At 45.8% G+C, this 22,212-nt stretch overlaps 2 protein-coding genes across 5 annotated transcripts in view; both read left to right on the top strand.

Moving 5' to 3' along the window:
* The window catches only part of pum1 (pumilio RNA-binding family member 1), a gene marked incomplete at its 3' end in the record, with an annotated part of 28,194 nt that extends 14,378 nt beyond the window's left edge, over positions 1 to 13,816 (top strand). For 2 of the 4 annotated variants that reach the window (XM_082521782.1, XM_082521781.1), the window contains exons 7-23: positions 62 to 234; positions 329 to 593; positions 681 to 774; positions 1,171 to 1,269; positions 1,419 to 1,561; positions 1,807 to 1,945; positions 2,034 to 2,168; positions 2,563 to 2,862; positions 4,555 to 4,797; positions 5,549 to 5,843; positions 7,368 to 7,497; positions 7,693 to 7,827; positions 8,493 to 8,630; positions 9,286 to 9,411; positions 9,615 to 9,736; positions 10,202 to 10,394; positions 11,967 to 13,816. In XM_082521782.1, coding sequence (XP_082377908.1) covers positions 62 to 234; positions 329 to 593; positions 681 to 774; positions 1,171 to 1,269; positions 1,419 to 1,561; positions 1,807 to 1,945; positions 2,034 to 2,168; positions 2,563 to 2,862; positions 4,555 to 4,797; positions 5,549 to 5,843; positions 7,368 to 7,497; positions 7,693 to 7,827; positions 8,493 to 8,630; positions 9,286 to 9,411; positions 9,615 to 9,736; positions 10,202 to 10,394; positions 11,967 to 12,098 — 2,862 coding nt within the window. The remainder of the gene's footprint in view (positions 1 to 61; positions 235 to 328; positions 594 to 680; positions 775 to 1,170; positions 1,270 to 1,418; positions 1,562 to 1,806; positions 1,946 to 2,033; positions 2,169 to 2,562; positions 2,863 to 4,554; positions 4,798 to 5,548; positions 5,844 to 7,367; positions 7,498 to 7,692; positions 7,828 to 8,492; positions 8,631 to 9,285; positions 9,412 to 9,614; positions 9,737 to 10,201; positions 10,395 to 11,966) is intronic. The other 2 variants (XM_082521783.1, XM_082521784.1) reach the window with 2 other exon arrangements.
* A 2,025-nt stretch (positions 13,817 to 15,841) lies between these two features.
* sdc3 (syndecan 3) overlaps positions 15,842 to 22,212 on the top strand; it is a 40,968-nt gene continuing 34,597 nt past the window's right edge. The window contains exon 1 of the mRNA XM_082521808.1: positions 15,842 to 16,441. Coding sequence (XP_082377934.1) covers positions 16,388 to 16,441 — 54 coding nt within the window. The 5' untranslated portion in view covers positions 15,842 to 16,387. The remainder of the gene's footprint in view (positions 16,442 to 22,212) is intronic.

Here is a 22,212-nt window from a genome sequence, read left to right as displayed (position 1 = left end):
ACAGCAGAGGAGCAACACTGTGCATCTGGTCTCATTGTATCATTTTCTCTCCGTCACACAGGGTCAGAGGGATGGAGAGGTGGAGGAGGAAAAGAGGGAGAAGCCAAAGACGACGTTTGAGGGAGAGAAACTAAAAGAGTTAACGGAAGGTGAATCTGATGTGATCAGCGATGTCATCAACCCGAATGGGCTGCCTGTACAGAACGGCCTCGACGTGGACGTCAAAGAGTTTGGGTAAAAATCTGCGTGACACAAGAGGACACACACCCACACCTTAGAGAAATGATTGGTACCCTTTAGATATTAACCGAACCTCTGCTCCATGCAGTCGCCCCCCGGGCAGCATGCCGGCTCCCGGCCCAGAGGGTGATCTGCTGGGTGGTCCCGGGGGCGTAGGGCCTGAGGGTTTGACACCCCTGGGAGGTGGCGGAGTTCCCAAACCTCCTGATGACTTTTCTGGCGTGGAACAAGGTGGTGTTACCATGGACCCCATGGAGTCTGTGATGGAGCCGCTTCAGTTTGACTACAATTCTCAGATGCCCATGGACTCTGCACCCACTGTGGGCCTATTTGATTACACTAACCAGCAGCAGGTAAGATCACCAGACAGAGGAGTTATTTAGCGTGTGTTAACAGCACTCAGCTCACCTATGGTTCACCTTTCTTCATGCTGTTTGCAGCTGTTTCAGAGAAACAATGCCCTAGCAGTGCAGCAGTTAACAGCAGCCCAGCAACAGCAGTACGCACTGGCAGCCGCACAGCAGCCTCACATTGGTAAGTGTGTCTGTCTAAACTGCATGTCAGATGGTTGTATGGCTTCACGCACGCATTATCTTTGAACTACCCAAAAACAAACAGTCACATGCATTTCATGATGATTGGCCAGCTTCTTCTTCTGGTATATTTGTATTCGTAGCACAGGGTTTCCACTAATGTTTGCAAAGCTTGACCCCCCGGCTCGGTGTATAGACTGGCTGTTTTTATTGTTTGTCTTTCAGTTTAAAATAAAATAATGCCTTAAAGATTGAGATTTGATTAGTAAATATGACATCGTTGCGAGTCTCTTAAGTAGTTATGCCATAGCTTCACAACAAGTCCTGTGATTTTCCTTCATGTATTATGTAAAGCCCTTTTGCCCTGGTCCACCTTTACCCTCCTTGTGTTTTCCAGGTCTGGCTCCAGCATTTGTGCCCAATCCTTACATCATCAGTGCTGCGCCGCCAGGGACAGACCCATACGCAGCGGGCCTAGCAGCAGCAGCTACACTCGGTGAGACGTTCTTCTTTTTAGACGCGCTGTCACCTCCGTTTAGATTTCTGTTAAATGCAAAACAAAAATTTAATTTTCATATGTTGATCCATAAATATGGACACTGTTGCCATATCTCAAAGCTACTTTGTCTCTCTCTTTGTGTCTAGGTCCAGCAGTGATGCCCCCCCAGTACTACGGTGTGACCCCCTGGGGTGTCTATCCAGCCAACCTTTTCCAGCAGCAGGCTGCTGCAGCCAACAGTTCAGCCAATCAGCAGGCAGCAGGCCAGGGCCAGCAGAACCAACAGCAGGTCAGTTGACTGTCCGACAGAAAACTGACACACGGGCTCCCACCGGCTCAAAATATTTCTGTGAGCGCTCGTCTCTCATGCCAGTTTAAAAAGTGCATTTAGACAAAGACCTCTTCATTGATTATTAAATGATTATAAGCAAATCAGGGAACTGCTACTTGTTCTTCTCCCATTTGTGCGGTTGAGCTTTGTTTCTTATTCTACACGGAACAAATTCAGAATTTTGCTTTTCTTACTTTCTAAAGGTGATGCGTGCTGGAGGAAATCAGCGACCTTTGACCCCTAGCCAAGGGCAACAGGGTCAGCAAAATGACCAGCTGGTGGCAGCAGCAGCAGTCAACTCAGCCCTCGCCTTTGGGCAGGGGTTAGCAGCAGGAGTACCCGGTGAGTGCAAAACTATAAACAGCTCAGTTATGCGTTACTGCCGCCCGTCATCTATATGAAAGAAACATGTCAAAATCTTCTTTCTCAGGGTATCCAGTATTGGCGCCCGCAGCCTACTATGATCAGACAGGGGCCCTGGTGGTCAACACGGGAGCCAGGAGTGGCCCCGTCCGCCTCATGGCCCCCGCCTCCGTCATCATATCGCCTTCTGCAGCACAAGCAGGTAAACTAGCAGCTCACTTGGAGCGTGTGGTCAGAAGCCCAGCCTGCCTCTGTTGCAATAAACGAGACTGTCATGCACACAAAACAGCAGATTACATATTGTGGCCTTTAACAGCATGTTCTAAATGTCCCATCTAACCAGAGCACGCAATTATGGGATTGTGACTATGTACTTTCAAGTCTGGACTTAGATTTGCACAAGGAGTTCCCATGAGGGAGTGTTACTGAGTTTTAAAAAGCAAGGTTTACGTCACTGATGGAGGTGATTGAAAGCATTGTTAGGGAAGTAAAAGAAATCAATCTTACGATTATCTTCAACGACGCGTTTACTTAACACAATATAAATTTTTTGTTGCTTTATGAGATGATTGACTTGGATTGTTTCCCGTCTCCAGTTGCTGCTGCAGCAGCCTCTGCTGGTGGTGCCAACGGCGGTCTTGGTGGCGGGGCTAACGGTCCTTTCCGTGCCATGACATCCCAGCAGCCTCAGCAGCAGGGTGGCCCCGGTGGCGCTCTGGGAGGAAGTTCCTTCTACGGATCCTCGTCCCTTAGCTCCTCTTCCCAGAGCTCCTCTCTGTTCTCACAAGGCTCTGCCCAGCCTGGACCAGGGTCTGCCTCCTTGGGCTTCAGCCAGCAAGCCTCATCCTCTCTCGGTGCCACTCTGGGGGCCACGCTGGGAGGGTTTGGCACTGCAGGTGGGAATGCACTCTTTCCACATGATATCTTTGGTTCTTTTGGGGTCTTTTAAAATAAATCTAAGTGACTTGCCAATCAATGTTCCCTCTAAGCTGCGCGCGTGCGCAATTGCACAGAAAATCTGCGTTGCGCATAGAAACAAAATCTAACCTGAATTGAAATTAAAATGAATACTTTAACAATTCTGTTTTGCAGTGTTAGTCAGTAAGTGACTGGCTGCTCCCGTATGGGATTAGAACGATGCCACCTTATCCCATAGTCCAGCCAATGATGCGATTCACATTCGTATATACACAGCTAATCAGCGTCGTCGACAGGCTATGACAGCGTCCTTATGTGCCGACACCGGTGTTTTAGCTAGCAAAGCGGCGTGGCTGATGTGGAGTGAAGCCACGTTAATAACAACGTGTACAACCATTGGAGATGTGAGCAGGACAGATGAACAATTGATGGAAAAAGTGTGAACTTTATACCAGTTTTTAAATTATGTTGATAGGCCGCGTAAAACCAGAGTTATGATAAAAATTTCTGCAGTGTTTTTTTTTTTCCTGAATACTATATTTACTGCGGGAAGAAACGGTAAAAACTGCGTTTTATAAGGAAAATGTTCGAAAGCACTCTCCGCCTGTGAGCAAAACCAAAATACCCCACCCTTTCCTATTGGTGGAAAAATGTAGCATGTCGATCAATCAAAAAATGATATGGTAACGTGGCATCTAGTTGTTTAGAAAGGGGGGGAAGTTTTAGGAGTGACAGCGGTGTTCTGAGATGTGAGAGATTTGCAAAGTTTAGCGTGTTTGGAGTCTAAAGTTAGTGTGTTGTCTTGTGTAGTTAGTGTGTAGTGTAGTCAATAGTTTTGTTGTGTGTGTCAGAACAATGAGGCGACTGCTGAATGTTACAGGTGTTACAGGAGTGATACATCTGCTGTTGTCAGGCCTGCAGGTATCAGACTGTTGTTCTCTTTTATAGTGGAAAGAAATTATTTTTTGGAGTGGCACAAATAATTTGTGTGGCATCAAATTTGATGCAGAACAGCTGATTGTTCTGTAAATAGTTTGAAATGTTTATTTAAAAAAACGCCTTGGCTACAGTTTTAGGTAAACGGCTACAAAAAACGTTGTTGTTTGCGTAACTCAGTTACTTTTTTAAAGAAGTAACTATATAATTAATTGCCCAGCATTGTATCATTATATACTGTATTTTGCAGACAGAGAGTTACAGGACTCTCTCCCAGACCACAGACTCATAATACAAGTCAGAGCTTTATAAAAGAGAGAGAGAGAAAGTTTTGTTTTCAAAATTGGAGTTCAAGTTATTTTTACTCCCAATAGTGTTAACATGCTACACAGGTCATGAACAAGATTTGTTTACATTTTCATTGTAAGTGGGCTAAAGCAGTTAATTAAAAGTAGTCTAACATAAATGTAAATGCTGTAATTTGATTATTTTAATAAACCATGTAACTTTGGATGGATTCGATGCTGGCGTGACCACAGTGCACACGTCTGCTGTTGCTCACAGTGGTCCAAGGGACCGCTCGGGGAGTTTGTGTGTTCGCTCAGACACATGAAAAATTAGAGGGAACATTGTTGCCAATGTATAATGTAGCTGTGAGTAGTTAAACTGAATAACAGTTACTGATAAATACAAACAGATAACCTGATTGAATTCATATCTTTGTCTCCCTCTAGTGGCCAACTCGAGTGGTGGCAGTGGCTCAAGACGGGACTCATTGACAGGCAACAGCGATTTGTATAAACGCACACCTTCCAGCCTCACCCCGATTGGTCATGGAGGATTTTACAACGGCACCCTGGGCTTCAGTCCATCCCCTGGCCCTGTGGGCATGCCTTTACCCAACCAGGGGCCTTCCCATTCCCTCACACCTCCACCCTCCCTGTCCAATCACAGCTCCTCATCCAACCTCAATCTTGGTAAGCATCTTTTCTCTGGATGTTGTGTTAATTAGGAGTGCTGCTGGTTTATAATGATGTTTTATCAGTTGATGGTTTCTTTACTTAACTTACCAGAACTTTTTTTAAAGCTTTACAATAATGTAAACAAATATGCATCATTTAGAGTTTATTCTAGTAAAAGATGTGTCTGGCTTAATTGAGAAGCGGCCGTTGTTCAGTTTTCCAAACTAACAAATGGAGCTGAAGATTTGTACGGCAGCATGTTTTGAGGGACTAATTATAAATTGTGTCGCAGTGTTTTGTTTTGCGTGATTGACAGTCGGCAGAGTGAATTTTAATGCAAATCAGTGTTGATGGAATGATAATTAAACAAACTGACAGTCAGGGCGAGGCTTCATTATGACTCGGATGGATTACCTAGCTGTGGCATATTCATTCACATGCATCAGATTTGTCATTCTGTACAGATTCAACCAATCAGAAAGAACTTCTTTGTTTTTGTTTTTGTTTTTTTTCAAAGGAAGGAAACAAGCGTGCACTGACATGCTCAGCTAGACACCAAGTTTATCTAAGAACACAGGTTTTTGAGTAGTAATATCTACTGCTCAACTTCAAGGATTAATTCCATATATTTTCAGCTAATTCTGTGTCAGACAGGCTGAATGATGTTCATTGTATAACTTGCGTTTACTGTTGTAGTACCTATTGGTACTTATTTGTGTGTGATGTATTTTTAGGTTCATATTCTCTTCATTTGACTTTGTGACAGTCCCCTTTCTCTCTGACGCCTCAGGAGGCCTGACCAATGGCAGTGGGCGTTTCATCTCCGCAGCTCCAGGAGCCGAGGCCAAGTACCGCAACGCCGCCAGCTCGGGCTCCTCCCTCTTTTCCCCCAGCAGCCAGCTCTTCCCATCATCACGGCTACGTTACGGCATGTCGGACGTGATGCCATCAGGCCGGAGCCGCCTGCTCGAGGACTTCAGGAACAACCGCTATCCCAACCTGCAGCTCCGAGACATCGCCGGCCACATCATGGAGTTCAGCCAGGATCAGCACGGCAGCAGGTACGTGTGGGCAGTTACCTCCAGTATAAAATAACACCTTTGAATTCCCCCGAAAGTCTGTCCCATGAGTAATGGCAGTCAGTTGGAGGCCCCAATAACTGCAGGTTAATAGGATACCACACAACAAGTATGTGACAGGATGTGTTACTGTGAAACGTCAACTTTTAGGCGTACCACTAGTGCCAGTTAAGTTGTAATGAAAAAGTAGACACAAAAAGTAAAGTCTGTCTGTGGCTGCGACTAATGATGTGCTGCACGATTAATATACCAGCCGCTTTAGCAATTAATCGTTCGCGGTGGGTGTTTGTAGACTCTGAAGCCTCCAGACTGTTCATTTTGTATTACCAGCAGTTTAAACACACCAAATCATCGCTTGTGCTTGAATTTCAAGTAATAACTTGCAAATTTATCAGGCCATTGAGTCTATTTGTCTTTAGACACATTAACTTATACAGAGAATTTTTAGTAGACAGGACAATGAAGACTGGAGAGAGAAGTGGGACGAGGTCGTGGGTTTAGCACAGGGGGAGGTCACCTTCTCAGCCAGGTGAGCTGTAGCAGTGCCCATCGATAATGTACTTGCATGGCAGGTTTATTTCTCACATATTGATCTCTGACAGTTGGTGTGTGACTGAAGAGTCCTTTTCAAGAGCAAAATTTACAAAGTGCTTTTCAATACAGAGTAATTAGAATTAAAATGGTATAAATCGATTAAAATAAATAAAGCCACGTCTGAAACGGTGCATCCTAAGCTTCTGTTAAAGTAAAGGTATTAACAGTGTCAACAGATCTTAGGTCACTGGATCTATGTACAGCCAACATGATTGTAGTGGTTCACTGATGTATGGAGACATTTGAACGTGTTGTGCTATGAAGTGATCACCAGATTTTTAAATTGAACCCTAAACTTTATGAGGAGCCAGTGTAAGGAAGACAAAATTGGCGATTAAGCTCTTTAATTTCATGAAGTAACCTCTATATTAAACATTGATACTGACAGAAAAGTGTTGTCACTGAACCATCACTGCCCGACACTGTGACGCAGTCCAGACATGTGCAGACTTTTCTGCTGAAGTCATCTGTGAACATATCAACATGCCCGATCTGCACGTCCCAGACAATTTCTTTCCACCATCTCAGTCTGTTTTATCTCTCTCCTCGCCGGGCATCCATCTCTTCACCTCACAGGCTGCTCACTTCCTTCAGCTCCCTCTTTGGACCGTCTCCACTCCGACTGTCCCTCAGGTTAAAGAAACTGGAGCACTTCTCTCTCAGTTCTGTCTCAGGACATCTGTCTCGCTTTATTGCTCTGACGTGTTTGTCTTCATCTCCAGTTTCATCTAAACTTTGTAAATCCCCTTTATGCACTTGGTTGATTTTATGAGAAGAGTCTGTGTATTTTCTCATGAGGCTTGTATACATTGCAGACAGGAAAAAGAAGAAGGGGGGAAAAACAGAACAAAAGATGTTTGTCGAACTTAATTTAAAAGATATACTTTTATTCATCCTCGTTCTCTTTTAAAGGTTTATCCAGTTGAAATTGGAGCGAGCCAGTTCAGCAGAGCGCCAGCTCGTCTTCAGCGAGATCCTGCAGGCGGCCTACCAGCTCATGGTGGATGTTTTTGGGAATTACGTCATCCAGAAGTTCTTTGAGGTGTGTGTGCAGTTGATGCTGTGCTGCGTGTGCCTTTGAAACACCAACGTTAAATTTATGGGAAAGTCTCAGTCGATTATTCTTCAGAACCACGCCTAGCTTTAATAGCTTCTGTAGCCTGTCTGATTTTGCTTACATGTGTGGTGTTGCATATTGTCAAAAGGATTAGAGGCTCATTTTGTTTGTGCGTTTCAGTTTGGCAGCCTGGACCAGAAGCTGGCTCTCGCTGAGAGAATCCGAGGTCACGTGCTGTCTCTGGCCCTGCAGATGTACGGCTGCAGGGTCATTCAGAAAGCTCTGGAGTTCATCCCCTCGGATCAGCAGGTTATTGTAAGTACACTTGTGAGCGTGTAAACATGACCCTAAATAAATCTATCCTGTCACAACTCTGCTGCGCTTGGATTTCTGTTGAAGGCGGGGGGGAAAAGGGGGAAATATCCTAGTGTCCCAATTTGTTAGCACATCTATTATCCACGTGCTGATAATTCAGCTGTGAGTGAGAGCACATTGCTCATAGATAACACATTTCTATTTATACAGCAGAATGCAGCATCGATGAAGAGGTACGCTGAGCTTTTATGTTGGCGCTCCCTTGTGAAACAGCAGGCTCCTTGTATGCACGCTATCATCAGCGTTGAATGAAGCTAAAGACGCCACAGTTTATATGCAAATGTAAACTGGTGCTATTCAGATAAAGCTAGAGGAATATCAACAGGAAATAATTTAGTTTGAAGTCAGTGTTTTAGGATAGGGTCTCTCTGTGTGTGTATGTGAGGAAGTAAGTTATCCATCTTTGCTTAATAGACCCCAATAGATTCCTGCAGGGCATCTGTTAAAAGCCCAGTGTTATTTGTCTGGCTGTGAGCTGCAATGAAAAATGAAGGAGAGGCTGAAAAATGCCATCAGGCAATATTTGATTTCTCACAAACAATTACTGTCCCTCTCCTCACTCCGCCTCCCCTCTGTCCCTCTCTTCTTCTTCTTCGTCTCTGCAGAGCGAGATGGTGCGGGAGCTGGACGGCCACGTGCTGAAGTGCGTAAAGGACCAGAACGGTAACCATGTGGTGCAGAAGTGTATCGAATGTGTCCAGCCTCACGCGCTGCACTTCATCATCGAAGCCTTTAAGGGACAGGTCGGTCTGCACAAAAAAATATTTCCACATTCAGTCACTGTAGCACGCCAGCGCATGGCTGACATCCACACACACTCGCTGCTGCTGCCTGAAGGCAGCGAGCATATTGTCACCGCCAAAGCACATAGACACACATGCTCAGGCCTTTTTTTTTTCTTTTTTTTTTCTTCTTCTCAGGGACAGGGTATGTTGCCTTGGCAACAGAAACCTCAGCCCAGTGGCGACAGCCATCTTCTACCTACCTACAAGCTAAATGTTACATTAGCATAAAGTGTTAAAATAAAGATTGTGTGTTCGTGCATCATCCTTTTGTTGTCTACACATGAAAGGTCTCGGTTTCTCGACTCGGCGCTCTGACAGTAAATGTTACCACCGTGTGAGTGTTTTGCTTCTCGAGCATTTGCATGTTGTGTAACGGCACGTCTCGTACCCGGTGGCTCAGATTTGTTTGTGTAGCTGAAAGCATGTCAGGAATCTGTGTTTCACCTTCCCTGCAGGGGTGGGCCGGGTATGCAAAAGTATGCCTCTGATAATTCGAGGCGCTTTGTACACCATAAGTGAAAACAGTTTGAGTTCATCTCACCTCACTGAGCTTGAGTTGATATGCGATTGTGAGCGGAATGACTAAAAATGTGCAACTACACGCGTCTCTCAGGTCTTCGCCCTCTCCACTCACCCTTACGGCTGCCGAGTGATCCAGCGCATTCTCGAACACTGCCTCCCCGAGCAGACGCTGCCCATATTGGAGGAGCTCCATCAGCACACAGAGCAGCTAGTGCAGGTGAGGCACTCAGCGCTGTCAGTCTTTGACTGCAGCTTTATATTTTTCAGGATAACGACATTTCAAGTTAGCTCAAAGAGGGGAAAAAAGCTCCTCTCGGAGCCTCCAGATTTCTGAAGTTGGCTGTGTTTGATGTGACGTCAGAGCCACCAGCTGTCCTTCTCACGTTTTTAGTTAATGTGTCTGCGGTTTGTTTTATTTAGGACCAATATGGCAACTACGTGATCCAGCACGTTTTGGAGCATGGCAGAGCCGAGGATAAGAGTAAAATTGTGGCTGAGATCAGAGGCAATGTACTGGGACTCAGCCAGCACAAGTTTGCCAGGTAAACACCAACGCACACACACACACACACACACACACACACACACACACACACACGTGCGCACGTTGTCAGCTCCATCTTTGTTTGAGAGGTTTTCCTTTGGTTTCTTCACACCTGCAATCAGATAAGGAACTTTTTCTGTGCCTGGGGGACGTTACGATATTTATGATAACATCTGTTACTCAGACACTTTGATCATGAACCAAACATGGTACAGCCTTTATATTTACACCATAGGCACACATTACAGAGTAGATGATCTAATGTGATTTTGGAGCTTCTTTAAGCTTTAAGTCACCTGCTGTTGTTTAAAATTCAGGCCAGAAATGATCAAATTGGGTTACAGGTACTTCATATGCAGAGACAGGCTTGTTGGTGTGGGAAAACATTTGCTTGTGTTCTCACTCCTCTATTCTTGTGGCTTTTATTAACACTGTCCCCCCTTCCTCCTCCTCCTTTCTCCAGCAATGTGGTTGAGAAGTGTGTTACCCATGCGTCACGGGCAGAACGGGCCGTACTGATAGATGAAGTGTGCAGCCTGACTGAGGGCCCCCACAGTGCCTTATACACCATGATGAAGGACCAGTACGCCAACTATGTGGTGCAGAAGATGATCGATGTGGCCGAGCCAACGCAGCGCAAAATCGTAATGCATAAGGTTGGTAAAGGGGCCAGAGGGGTCATCGTGCGTCCCGTCTAAATGTTGGGATAAAAGATGTGATTGTAATCCTCTTTTGTTCAGTGTTTACTGCAGTCACTTATGGGGAAGTCGTTGTTGTATAGCTTTGACATTTTCTGGATGAGGAGGTGTTTTCTGGCGTTTAGAGCGCTGCTCTGTGTTACAATTGAAGGATAATCATTGAACATTTCACCCTTTTTAGAGCAATCAAATGCAGTATCTGTGATTTAAAGGTTGGAAATAGTCATTTTTATTATGGTGTTGGTGTAAAGTTCAGCACATTCATTTATTCCCCAAACAGCCCGAAGCTCAAAGTGATTTAAGATGGTTTAATTCAGCTCATGAACAGGAATAAGAGGTGAATAAATTGAAGCTGTTCTCGGCTATAAAACCTATAAATCCGAGACTATTTGTTTCAGCTCTAGATGTCAAACCCTAGGGAAGCTTTTCAGCTTCCCTAGGGTTAAATTCAGCAGTCTTAAATTCAGCAGTGTGAATTGTTTTTTTTTTTTGTTTGTTTTTTAAGCAAATTAGATCGCTAACGCGAACAAAACTATAATGAAACCAACCGTCACTAATGCAAAACTGTGCAGGTGGGTTGGATTGATGAGAGCTCATCCAGCTAATGCACTCTGTTGTTGTGTCCAAGTAGCAACTACCTCTAAAGCTATTAAGGTACAAATATGTCTGCTAGCTTGACCTCCATCCATAATGGGAAAGAACATTTCAGTGAAGTTTGCATTAATGCGTACACTCACCGGACACTTCATTAGGTACATCTCGCGAGTGCCAGATTAGGCCCCCTTTCTCCTTCAGGGCTGCATTCATTCTTCGTGGCGTAGAATAAACAAGTGCTGGTGCTTTCATGTTGTTTACACCGGATTCTGACCCATCCATCTGAATGAAATCAAGACTCATCAGACCAGGTGGCATTTTTCCAGTCTTCTGTTGTCCAGTTTTGATGTGCTTGTACGAACTCTAGCCTCAGTTTCCTGTTCGTACTTGACAGGACTGACACAGTGCGCTCTACTGCATACCTGGTTCTAACAAGAGGTTATTTGAGTTACTGTTGCCTTCCTATCAGCTTAAAGCAGCCTGGCCATTCTCCTCTGACCTCTACCATCGACAAGGCACTTTCAGCAGAGAGCTGCTGCTCACTGGATATTTTCTCTGTAAACTTTAGAGATGGCTGTGCAGGAAAATCCCATTCAGATGCTCACTTTGAACTTTAGCAGCTCGCCTTGGCTGTGTCTACGTGCCTAAATCTATTCAGCCTTGTGATTGGCACTTGAACAGATGTGTCTAACAAAGTGTCGAGTGAGTGCAAATCAGAGGGCGAAATTAGAGAGCTGGGTTTTATTTATTCCTTTATTTATTAACTCTTCTAGTAATGTTTGCTCAGTCGGTTTATAGACTGGCATCTATCAACCTCAGTTAATGTCAGCCTCGTCACTGATGTGAGGTCTGCATGCATGTAAGGGGACTCGAAAAGGAGCAAATTTGTATCAATTTTTGACTAACGTGTGTGTGTGTGCGTGTGTGTGTGTACAGATCCGGCCTCACATTTCCACGCTGAGGAAGTACACGTATGGAAAACACATCCTCGCCAAGCTCGAGAAGTACTACATGAAGAACGGCGTCGACCTGGGTCCTCTCTGCGGCCCTCCTAATGGCATCATGTAAACTGAACCCCCTCCTCCTCCCCCACCCCAAAATCATGTCTACCACCTCCCCACCCTTCAGCTCACCTTCCTCATGCCTTCATGTCTACCCCACCCACCCCCTCGTCTGACCCTTCAGAAAGCATCATGCCCACTTCACCCCACCAAATCCTCATAGAGGACATCGTGTACCCCTCCCACCACTGTTTCCATGACAACCCTTCGGGAGGAGCCTGTTGCTACAGGCAGCCTTAGTTGGTGGGTTGGGTTTTTTCTTCTTTTTTTTTCGTGATTGGATTTTTGGCACCCCTCCCCCCACTGGACTCCAGTCTGTAAACTGGGTGCAGTGGAAGGCAGCGACGGTGGCAGGAGGGGGTGAACAAGGAGAGGTGAGACCCACTCTACTCACCCCACTCCTCCTTTTCTTTTTTTTTTTCTTTTTTTCCTTTTTTGCTTCTGATAAACTCAAAAGATAAATCTTTCACTTTTTGCTACTGCTGCATACACAATCCTAGAGCCCCCTCCTCCTCCTCCTCTCATTCTAGCTATTTACCACTATGAGATGGAACGAGTATTTAATTTGTCTGACGTCCCCGAATCATAGACAGACACACACACACAGACACACACATGCGCGCGCGCCACCATCAGCTAACCAGCAGACAGATCATTTAGCATGGGAGATTCGTTTTCTGGTCTTGCTTCTATAAATATAACGTGTATACTTGGTGTAGACCTTTGCATATATATATATATAAATATATATATAAAACTTTGTAGTTTTTCTGGTTTTTGATGTTGAATCTGTATCTATAATGTATCCTAGTAGTGACCACATACTTCTGACTGTATAATTGTACATTTGTAAACCCTTGTAATGTAAAAGTGCTTTACCACCCTTTTTTGGTATGAGAAGAAGAAAAAAAAAAGAAAAAAAATCTCACTCTGGGGGACAAAAAAAAGGAAAAAAAAAACTGTGCATTTCAGTGTATATTCTCACCTCCTTGGTTGTGACATATGAGTTGTTGTATATTGTAAATTGTAATATCAAATTTTGTTTTGAAAAGCCCTTTCTATACAGCGTTGTACTTGTACAAAGATTCGCCACGCTTGGTTTTATCTTTATCTCGTCACTGCTTAACTTAAAGACGTCGATCTCCCGCCGACTCCCAATTGGACACGTTCGGATAGATTAGTGGTGTCTTCTGGTTTGTTTTTTGTTTGTTTGTTGTTTTGGTGGGGAGGGGGGGGGGACTTTTTGACCTTTTTTAAGATCTTTTTATAGGAATGCTTTACCCCATGAAATGTGTCATGTGTTTTGAGTACGCTGGCTGGGTGGGAGAAATAACTTTTACTCATTTAAACCCCCCTTCCCCTTCTCCCCCCAAACTCCTCAGTTACCCATGACTGTTTTCAGGGGTAAACGCGTGGATTGTACAGAGGAGACTCTTGTGTTTTTTGGCATTTTCTCTAGTGCTGTAAGTGCTGTATCATACTGTCCATGTCCTTTTGGGTGAGAGAGAGGCCGCCCGCCACAGCGCGGTGTACATTTGGAGCAGCCTTGTGTATATTTACTACGAGCACACCTGTAACCATATGTGTATAGTTAACAGAACCTGTGTATGCTTATTGCCTGGGCAACTATTTTTTGTAACTCCTGTTGTAGATTGTCTCTAAACAATTGTGTGATCTTTATTTTGAAACCAAACTGAACAAAAAAAAAAAAACTTTGAAAATTTACCCGCCTCCGCTGTGCTTCATTGTGTGTCTGGTACTCTCGTTATGTTGAATCGAGAAACAGGATCCTCTGTGCCGTAGCGTGTGTTCGATGTCTACCGAATGGATACGGCCGCAATTACACAGCAAGAGTCAAGAGAGGGGAGCAGGGCGTTTGGTCCTGATGCTCCACTTTCTCCCATAAATGTGGCTGATTAATGAGGCTGGCACCTTAATGGGGCATCGCAAGGACTGACAAACCAGCAGTGCTGAATGGAAGAAGTCGGGAACAATTTAAGTAATGTGTACCAAAAACCGCCTCTATTATTTTTGACTCCCTGCTCTGTTTATGCTCATTATGTGATCGCAATAGGAAGAGCATGAGTGAAAACCCTCCTACGGTCAGTGGAGAAGAAGTCCTAATTTACTGATAATCAGCCTGCATTGCAGTGTTGAACAGGCCTCAGTCAGAACACATCCATCTTGTAGTCCTCCAGTGCTGTCATTCAAACAGACTGCAATATATTGTCAAGAGTATTCAGTCACCCATTCAAATCGTAGGATTCAGGTGTATAAAATCAAGCACCTGGGCATGAAGACTGCCTCTATAAACATTTGTGAAAGAATGGGTCGCTCTTAGGAGCTCCAAACGGTGCTTGGAGAGCTTCACAGAATAGGTTTCCATGATTGAGCGGCTACATCACTAAGCACAATATTACAGTGGTGTAAAGCACGCCACGACTGGACTGTAGAGGAGTGGAGATGTATTCTCTGAGTCACCCTTCTCCGTCTCGCAATCTGATGGATGAATCAGGGTTTGGCGGTTGCCAAGTGTAAAGTTTCTAGGTGTAGGGTTGTTTTTCAGGAGTTGGGCTTGGCCCCTTAGTTCCAGTGAAAGGAACTCTTAATGCTTCAGTATACCAAGATATTTAATTGTCCCAACTTTGTAGGAACAGTTTGGGCATAGCCCCTTCCTGTTCCAACATGACCGGTGCACAAAGCAAGGACCATAAAGACATGAATAAGCACGTTTAGTGTGGAAAGACTTGACTGGCCTGCACCGAGTCCTCACCTCAACCTGATAAAACGCCAATTAGAGCGGAGTCTATGAGCCAGGCCTTCTCGTCCAACATCAGTGTCTGACCTCACAAATACACATCCAGAAGAAGGTCAACATTCCCATTAACACACTCCTAAAACCTGTGGAAAATCTTCCCAGAACAGAAGCTGTTATAGCTGGAAAAGGTGGGCCGATGTCATATTAAACCCTACCCTGCCTTAAGGCAGATGAGTGAATACTTTTAACAATATGTTAAACATGTATTCACTGCGAACGTGGTGGGAGAACACACCCAAGACTACCAGAATCTACATCAGACCGAGTTTTATTTGAAGACACACCTGATGGCTTTATTTGGCAGTGCTTTCTTTAAAAAAGGTCACATTTTATAAGCCTAACAAAGCATTCTGATCCCACTAATCACAGGTAGGTAAAACCTACTTAATAGTCTTTCGCAATCAATCAGATGCAATTCAACATTTTCCCAAGGCTAATTTCGGGATAAGGAGGGAACACGTGGTCTGCAGTGGCAGGTGGAGCTGAGAAACCAAACGGAGGCACGCTCAAGTTCACCTTCAGACGTCGCTGGTGGTTGTAAAAGTGGCGAACACAACTTTGAGCATATGACGGGTCATTAAATGTTTCCACTCCGGTTGCTGCGGTGCAATAACAGCTAACCATACTGCAAGAGCCGAGAGGGAAGGGGGGGGGGGGGGGGGGGGTGTTATCGCGCGATATCAACCCCTCTTACGTACAGGCGCAGGTGTGACTGAGCCAATCACGGCGCAGGAGCGCGGTTGACCGTTAAAGGTGTGTGAGCGGTTAACCAAACCAACACCGCGGTCCGCTGCTTGTGAATTTACAGACTGCTTATTGTTTTGTTTTAGGGGGGGCTGCGGGTGCCTAACCGAGCTGCAGGGGGCATCCTCGCCCTTGCACGCGGAGATCCACCCCCAACCCCTACACTTCCTTTTAACGCACACATATACACACCCCCTCCTCCTGCCAAACTCCCAGGCCAGCGTCGCCATACGGAACATCCTGCCCTCAACGGAGAGGGGGAGGAGAGAGAGAGAGAGCCTGAGAGTGTGTGTGTGTTCAGAGAGAGAGAGAGAGAGAGAGAGAGAGAGGTGGAGAGAGCTCGTGCGTGTATTAAGAGAGCGAGAGAGACGAGGTCTGGCTTCTTCTGGTAGTAAATTATCAGATTTCGAGCGCAAAAACTCGCAGAAACAGACAGATCGGAAGGCATCGTGGAAATCTGCTTCAGCGGTGACCGGAACCAGCAGCAGGAGCGCGTGAAGCCTTGGATTAAAAAGCCCGACTACAAGGACGGATGGTCGCGCAGACGGGCGGCTCGCTCTGAAGTTGGACAGACTACCGAGGCACCGAGAGCAAGGAGCCGGCGACAGCCAGCAGCAGCTTTTTTTTCTTTTTTGGGGGTCCCTCCACCTCCCAGAACCCCCCACCCCTCCCACACCGGTAAAGGCAGCAGCATCGGCGGCGGCACCGGGAGGCTGTGCCCGCGCACCCCGACCATGGAGCTGCCTTGGCTGCTGGCGCTCACGGCGCTGCTTGCTCACGCCACCACGGTAAGCACGAGCCTTACATCCTTTGTTAACCGGGGAGCTCTCGTTGCGCACACGGGAGTCGGGGTGCGCGCACACGTGTATGTGTGTGTGTGTGTGAGTGCGCTATCGTTAATGAGACAGTGGCGGCGCGTCGGTGATCGGTAGGAAATCCTACACTCGACCCAGGATCCGTATTGGCCGTTCCAGACTCCTGTTAAGGAGGGGGGGCGGCTACCCCCTTGCACACCCCCTCCCCACCTCTCCCTTTGCTTTACGCTCACAAACACACACACACACACACACACACACACACACACACACACACACACACACACACACACACCAGCCTTTGTGTCTCAATGTCGGGATTTATTGTGGCCTGTGTGTCCCCTGGAGTCAGGAGGTGCGTGTGCGTGCATGTGTGGAGGAGAGGGGGGGTTAATTAGCGGGTTATCTCTAATTGGGCTTGATTACGGGTGTTAGTGCGGTGCCTCGTTCTGTGGTGTCTGTGTCACCAGCTCAACATCCTGCCCTTAATTTGGGGGCTCCAGTCATACTGCGGTTTTAACGACTTTATTACCAGGTACTCGCGCTGCAGGACGATGTGTGTGTGTGTGTGTGTGTGTGTGTGGAGAGAGAGAGAGAGAGAGAGAGAGAGAGAGAGAAGGTGTGCCTGTGACTGGATGTCCAGGGGTGCTCCATTACTTCCCAGATATCAGCGCCCTCATTGTGCGGATGCCAGAATCCAACTGGCATCCGCACACACACTTATAATTCTCCGGTTATAAGTGTGTGTGACAGAGACAGCCCGCGGCGGTATGTGGTTGTGGCACAAAGTGGGTGGGGTAACGGGAAAGTTAACGGCGATGCGGTCCGCGAACGAGTGCTCGGATGGAATGATGTCATCGGGAATCGCGAGGAGGCAAGCTGTTTAGGGAATGCGCGAGCCTCCCCCCTCCTTCTCTGCGCGCGCACACACAGACACACACACACACACCTATCTCCTCTCCGGAACTATCCACGCCGAGCTTCACGCGCCCCCCGTAACACGCCCACACTTTCCGTTACCGATTAATCCAGATTTATCCCATAAGCAGCAGGAGGGGGTGGAGGAAGAGGGAGGAAGCTCGCTGAATCATTGAGAGAAAACGAGGATAGCGCCAAAAACACAAATCAAGATCCAGATCTACTTTTGAGTTTCAAGACTCAGAAGCTGGAGGTTTTTAACACGTCTCCCCTGCTGTTTTATTTTTAGCTCATCTGCAGTTTTAGTTTTATACCTTCATTCATGGCTACTTCCTGTTAAAGGTCCCGAGCTGTTCTCACTAGTGCCATACTGCAAATGCTGATATCGATCTGATACCAAGTAAATGCAGGGCCAGCCGATACCAATACCGATATTGACACTTTCAACATAGAAAATGAACACATTTTAATGATCACTAAATCACAGAGTTTTAATTTCCATGATAATTAGTTAGCATAACTAAACAGATATATTTAATACGTTTTCTAATCAAATAATAATAACAATTTAACACATTTCAGCAGGCTACATAGAGGTAGAAATAGTATCGGTTCCATTGCACTAGTATCGATCTGATGCACATACCAGCACTGCTGTCGATACCATCGATATTTGGATACCTCTATTTCTCACAGGCAATTAATTAAACAGACCAGAGAAACCAGTTCTACTTCAGAGAGATCCATCAGCTTTAAGCCACCTTTATACATAGTCACAGTTTTTATTTCCATATTGTTGTACAAAAGGCCCAAATGTTGCTGCTTAATGCCTTTTCTTGCCTAATTCACCCTTGCTTTGCTTGGACCATCTTTCGTTGTTTCTGCGGTGAAGCTGCACCAGTTCTGGCAGCTGTTTTCAACACCACACACTCACAGATATAAACACTGATTAGTAGGTCAGTCGGTTGCAATCCTTGCCAAAGATCCTTGGCCTCCAGCTGACCTAATCTGTCTTTAAGTGTGCAGATGGAGACAGGTGTGTGACACACATACACGTAAATATACGCCGTGGTGAGGAGCGCACTGATAGATCAGCTGCCGTCGAGGGTCATAATTACAGACTCAACCTCAAGCAACCCCGGGCTTTGAATGCACGCGCGCATGACCCGTGGTCGCGTGCATCCGCTGATGAGCTCTTTTCTCAGATGCTTCTTGGCTTGAAGCCAGGAGACTGTGTGTGTGTGTGTGTGTGTGTGTGTGTGTGTGTGTTCTGAGTGATTCCTCTGTGTTTTGTCCCTGTGGATATTTCCTGTTGTCAAAGCTGTGACATCACATCCGGCCGTCTTTATTTTACATGGGAGACTGATTTTCCCACAGACATCTGTTGTGTCCCACGGATAGCCTGTGTGTGTGTGTGCGCGCATCCGTTTGCCTTCATGAGAACCCTGACTGTCCATCTGTCTGTGTGTGGGCTCAAAAATAGTGAATCTCCAATGCCAACAACTTGTTCTCGCCAGCCCTCTCTCTCCTTGAACAAGTGCGTTTTGTGGTGCGAGTGTGTTTGTCTGTGTTTGGCGGAAAGGCGTCGTGTTCTTGAGGATCATGTTCAACTCGTGGAATGAATCAGTGTTTTGTGCCTCCGATAGCAGACAAAGCCCCCCATAGAGAGGAAGAAAGAGAGAAGGATCAAGGCGGAGGGGAAAAAATAGCCCAAGCCGGGCGGATTGAGGGAGAGTGTGGAATGTGAGAGGCAATCTGACACAGGAAGTGGGTCCTTCTCGCTCTCCTGGAGGACAAAGTCCCCCTCACGCAAACACATACACACAAGGTGGCAGGTAGAAAACACAGCCAGGGTGGAGGAAGTATTTCAGGTGTGTGTATTAAGGGATGGGTGAGGGCATGGTATCCACCTTCCACTGGAGAGAGGAAATGAAAAGGATCATGGTTCATATCCGGAGCTGCATTCATGGACACAGTGAGAGAATAAAGATAGGCTTCAGCCCCCCTAACACCGGCTCGGGTGTTTGTGTGTCTGTTCATATCTGAAAGCAATTTCTTATCACATAGGACAGCAGATGTGCTGCATTTGAGTGAAATTAGTTTTTCTTTCTCGCGGAGAGTTTTAGTGCTCCATTCAGCCAAATGGGAATCGAAATTTCACATTTACCATTAAGGCGATAACGGCGGCGGGATGGACGGGGAGACCTGCCTGCACGGTGCCGGTCATGCCGATATGACCTCGTCTGATCTGAGAGAACAATGGGTGCTGAGAATCTGCAGCTGTGCGTGGAGTTTGACCTCCAAAATAAAAGCCGTGTGCAAAAAGCTGACAATAAATCAGAGCCCGTCATTATTGGCCCCGAGTAAGCCCAGAAAGATCGCAGCAATCTGCGGGACCTTTACCCGCTGATGTCAAACTGCATACTAATAATTTAGACGTTTCATCTCATGTGACCCTTGTTTGTGAATATTCTTCTTCCAGTGAAGAGCATGTGACTGTTTACCCAGAACACAAAATTAGTGGGTGTCTGCAACCACGAGGGGAAAAAAAGATAGTTTGTTTTATCGAGCGATTATATGCGTGCATTTTGAGGGGTTTTTCTGTCAGAGTGGAGCAAATTTCGTTTGCTTTTAACACCATTTTTTTCATTTGAGTATAAAAGTGCTGAGAAGAAGACCCAGCCTCCTTTTTTGTCCTCATGGCCATATCATTGTAATTTATTATACTCTTTACTCAGCCTGCAGATGCTTCAGAATGCTGCAGCTCATCTTTAGCAAAGACTAAATGAAGCCCCTGTGGTTGAGAAGACTTGTTCTCAGAGCTCAGATTAACATGAAGAAGGACAGAGCTTTAGTCTGATAACCTGGAATAGTTTACCTCTTATCATGAAAGGCATATTCGTCTCCATTTATACCCATGGATAATAAAGGCTGTAATGTTATCAGCTGGTGTGCAGGTTGGCTCCTGTGACTACCTGATTCAGTGGGGGTTGTTCTGCCCTGATGAGCTGAAGTAATGGTGGAATCTGTGCATTCATCTATTTGCTTTTTCTACACCTGAGCACTTCTAACTTTCACACTCTGTGGATGCATCAAAGAGCAACTCGGGGTTGGCATCTTTCCCAAGGATATTCTGACAGACGGACTGGGATCAAACCACCAAGCAAACCATGCTGATTGGTTGAGAGCTTGACAGTCTTCACTCTTCTTCTAGTTTTTAACTAGAAGTCTCACTTCTGCTCTTTTTATTTTGTAATTTCGCTCCCCTCCTCGGCTGGGCGATGAAGCAGCAGCAACACAATTGAGAGTAGCTCACTGTAGACGTAGATCTAAGGCAGACCTGATTCACAGGCTGCCTCAAAGAACTGCAGCAAAGGTGTGTTTCCAGATTAAAACACCGTTCTTCATTAGGGCAGTTGTAAGCTTTGGGGCCCAACTTTTGGACTTAACTGCTTTGCTTCTTTTGTTTTTACTTCCTGTTTACATTCCTTTTTTGCACGGTTTGCTTAGCTATAAACACCAAAGTGTTGACACTTGGTTAGTTTTAGACTTAATACACAGTATTAAAATCAATTTGTAGAGTAGCTGTATATCCTACAGTGTAGCCTGTTGCTTTTAGCCTGACATCAGTCTTCCCAGAAAAGCAGATAGAAGTGCAGTGACGCATGATGCAATACCCTACTGGTCAGCTGTGCCTTCTAAACACAGCATATTGATTAGTACCAGGGTGCCTGCTGGTGATTAGGGTCAGCCAATAGGCTAAATCCTTTTCCTGTTAGTTAGTTTGTTTTTGGAGGAAAGTTCTGTTTCTGCAGAAATTTGTCAGCAGTCGATCGATGTTAGACCGGCGGTTATCCGGTTGGAGATTTTGGACATGTTGCCCAACAGGTGCTTTTGTGTGGCTCTGATAACCGCTGACAACAGTCATTCAACAGTCGGGATTTGGCTGGAAGTGACTTAGCACCACAGTTTCATTAAGCTTTCCACATAATCATCAGTCATGCACAGGCTGTCAGCACAAATGAAAAGCAAGCACAAAAAAGCATCTCTCATGCTGAGAAATATCAGCATTTCTGACTTTAAATTGTAATTAACAAAAAAACAGTGCTTCTGAAGAAGAATTTGCTGTGCACAGTTATGTTTTAAACAATGTATGTGCCAAATCCCTAAATCTTTACATATTTTGCTTTAAATGGCAATGTTATTTGCTTTAATTGACAGATGTGTCATCTAATCTCTGCTTACGCTCCAGACTCGCAGGGTAGAAAGTTATCATTTAGTCCCACGCCGAGCCACGCTAACATGTCCTGATGGAAGGGGCCCCGTGTGCCGTGGAAACTTTGCCTGCTCTCTCCATGACCAGTTCACCACACGCAAGTGCAGACATGCCTGCTCACATGTGTGCGCTGACGCACTTTAGCATTGTGCCCCTAATAATCTCACAAACTCAGCGCTCACACACACACACACACGCACGCACGCACGCACGCACACACACACACACACACACACACACACACACACACACACACACACATATGCGTGCAGCTCCTGTGAATAGCTGTGGTGTGCAGCAGCAGTTTTGTTGATTCAGTGAGTCAGAGGGAGACGGAGAATGCTGGAGGTGTTTTAGGTAGGTCAAAACAGGCTAGGAACACAGCTTGTGTAGACATTAAACACACACACACATACACACACTCTCAAACACACACACACACAGACTCCCTTGCAGTAATTGGGCAGCACTGCGCAGACATACTCACATACATATTCTCTGGAGTGGGGGGTTAGATGAATATAGAGACAAGAGGAAGGGAGGGAGAGGA

The sequence above is a fragment of the Aulonocara stuartgranti genome (genome assembly GCF_965226115.1).
Source record: "Aulonocara stuartgranti genome assembly, chromosome: 22".
In the NCBI taxonomy this organism is placed as follows: Eukaryota; Metazoa; Chordata; class Actinopteri; order Cichliformes; family Cichlidae; genus Aulonocara; species Aulonocara stuartgranti.
This window is presented reverse-complemented; position numbering and strand designations above follow the sequence as displayed.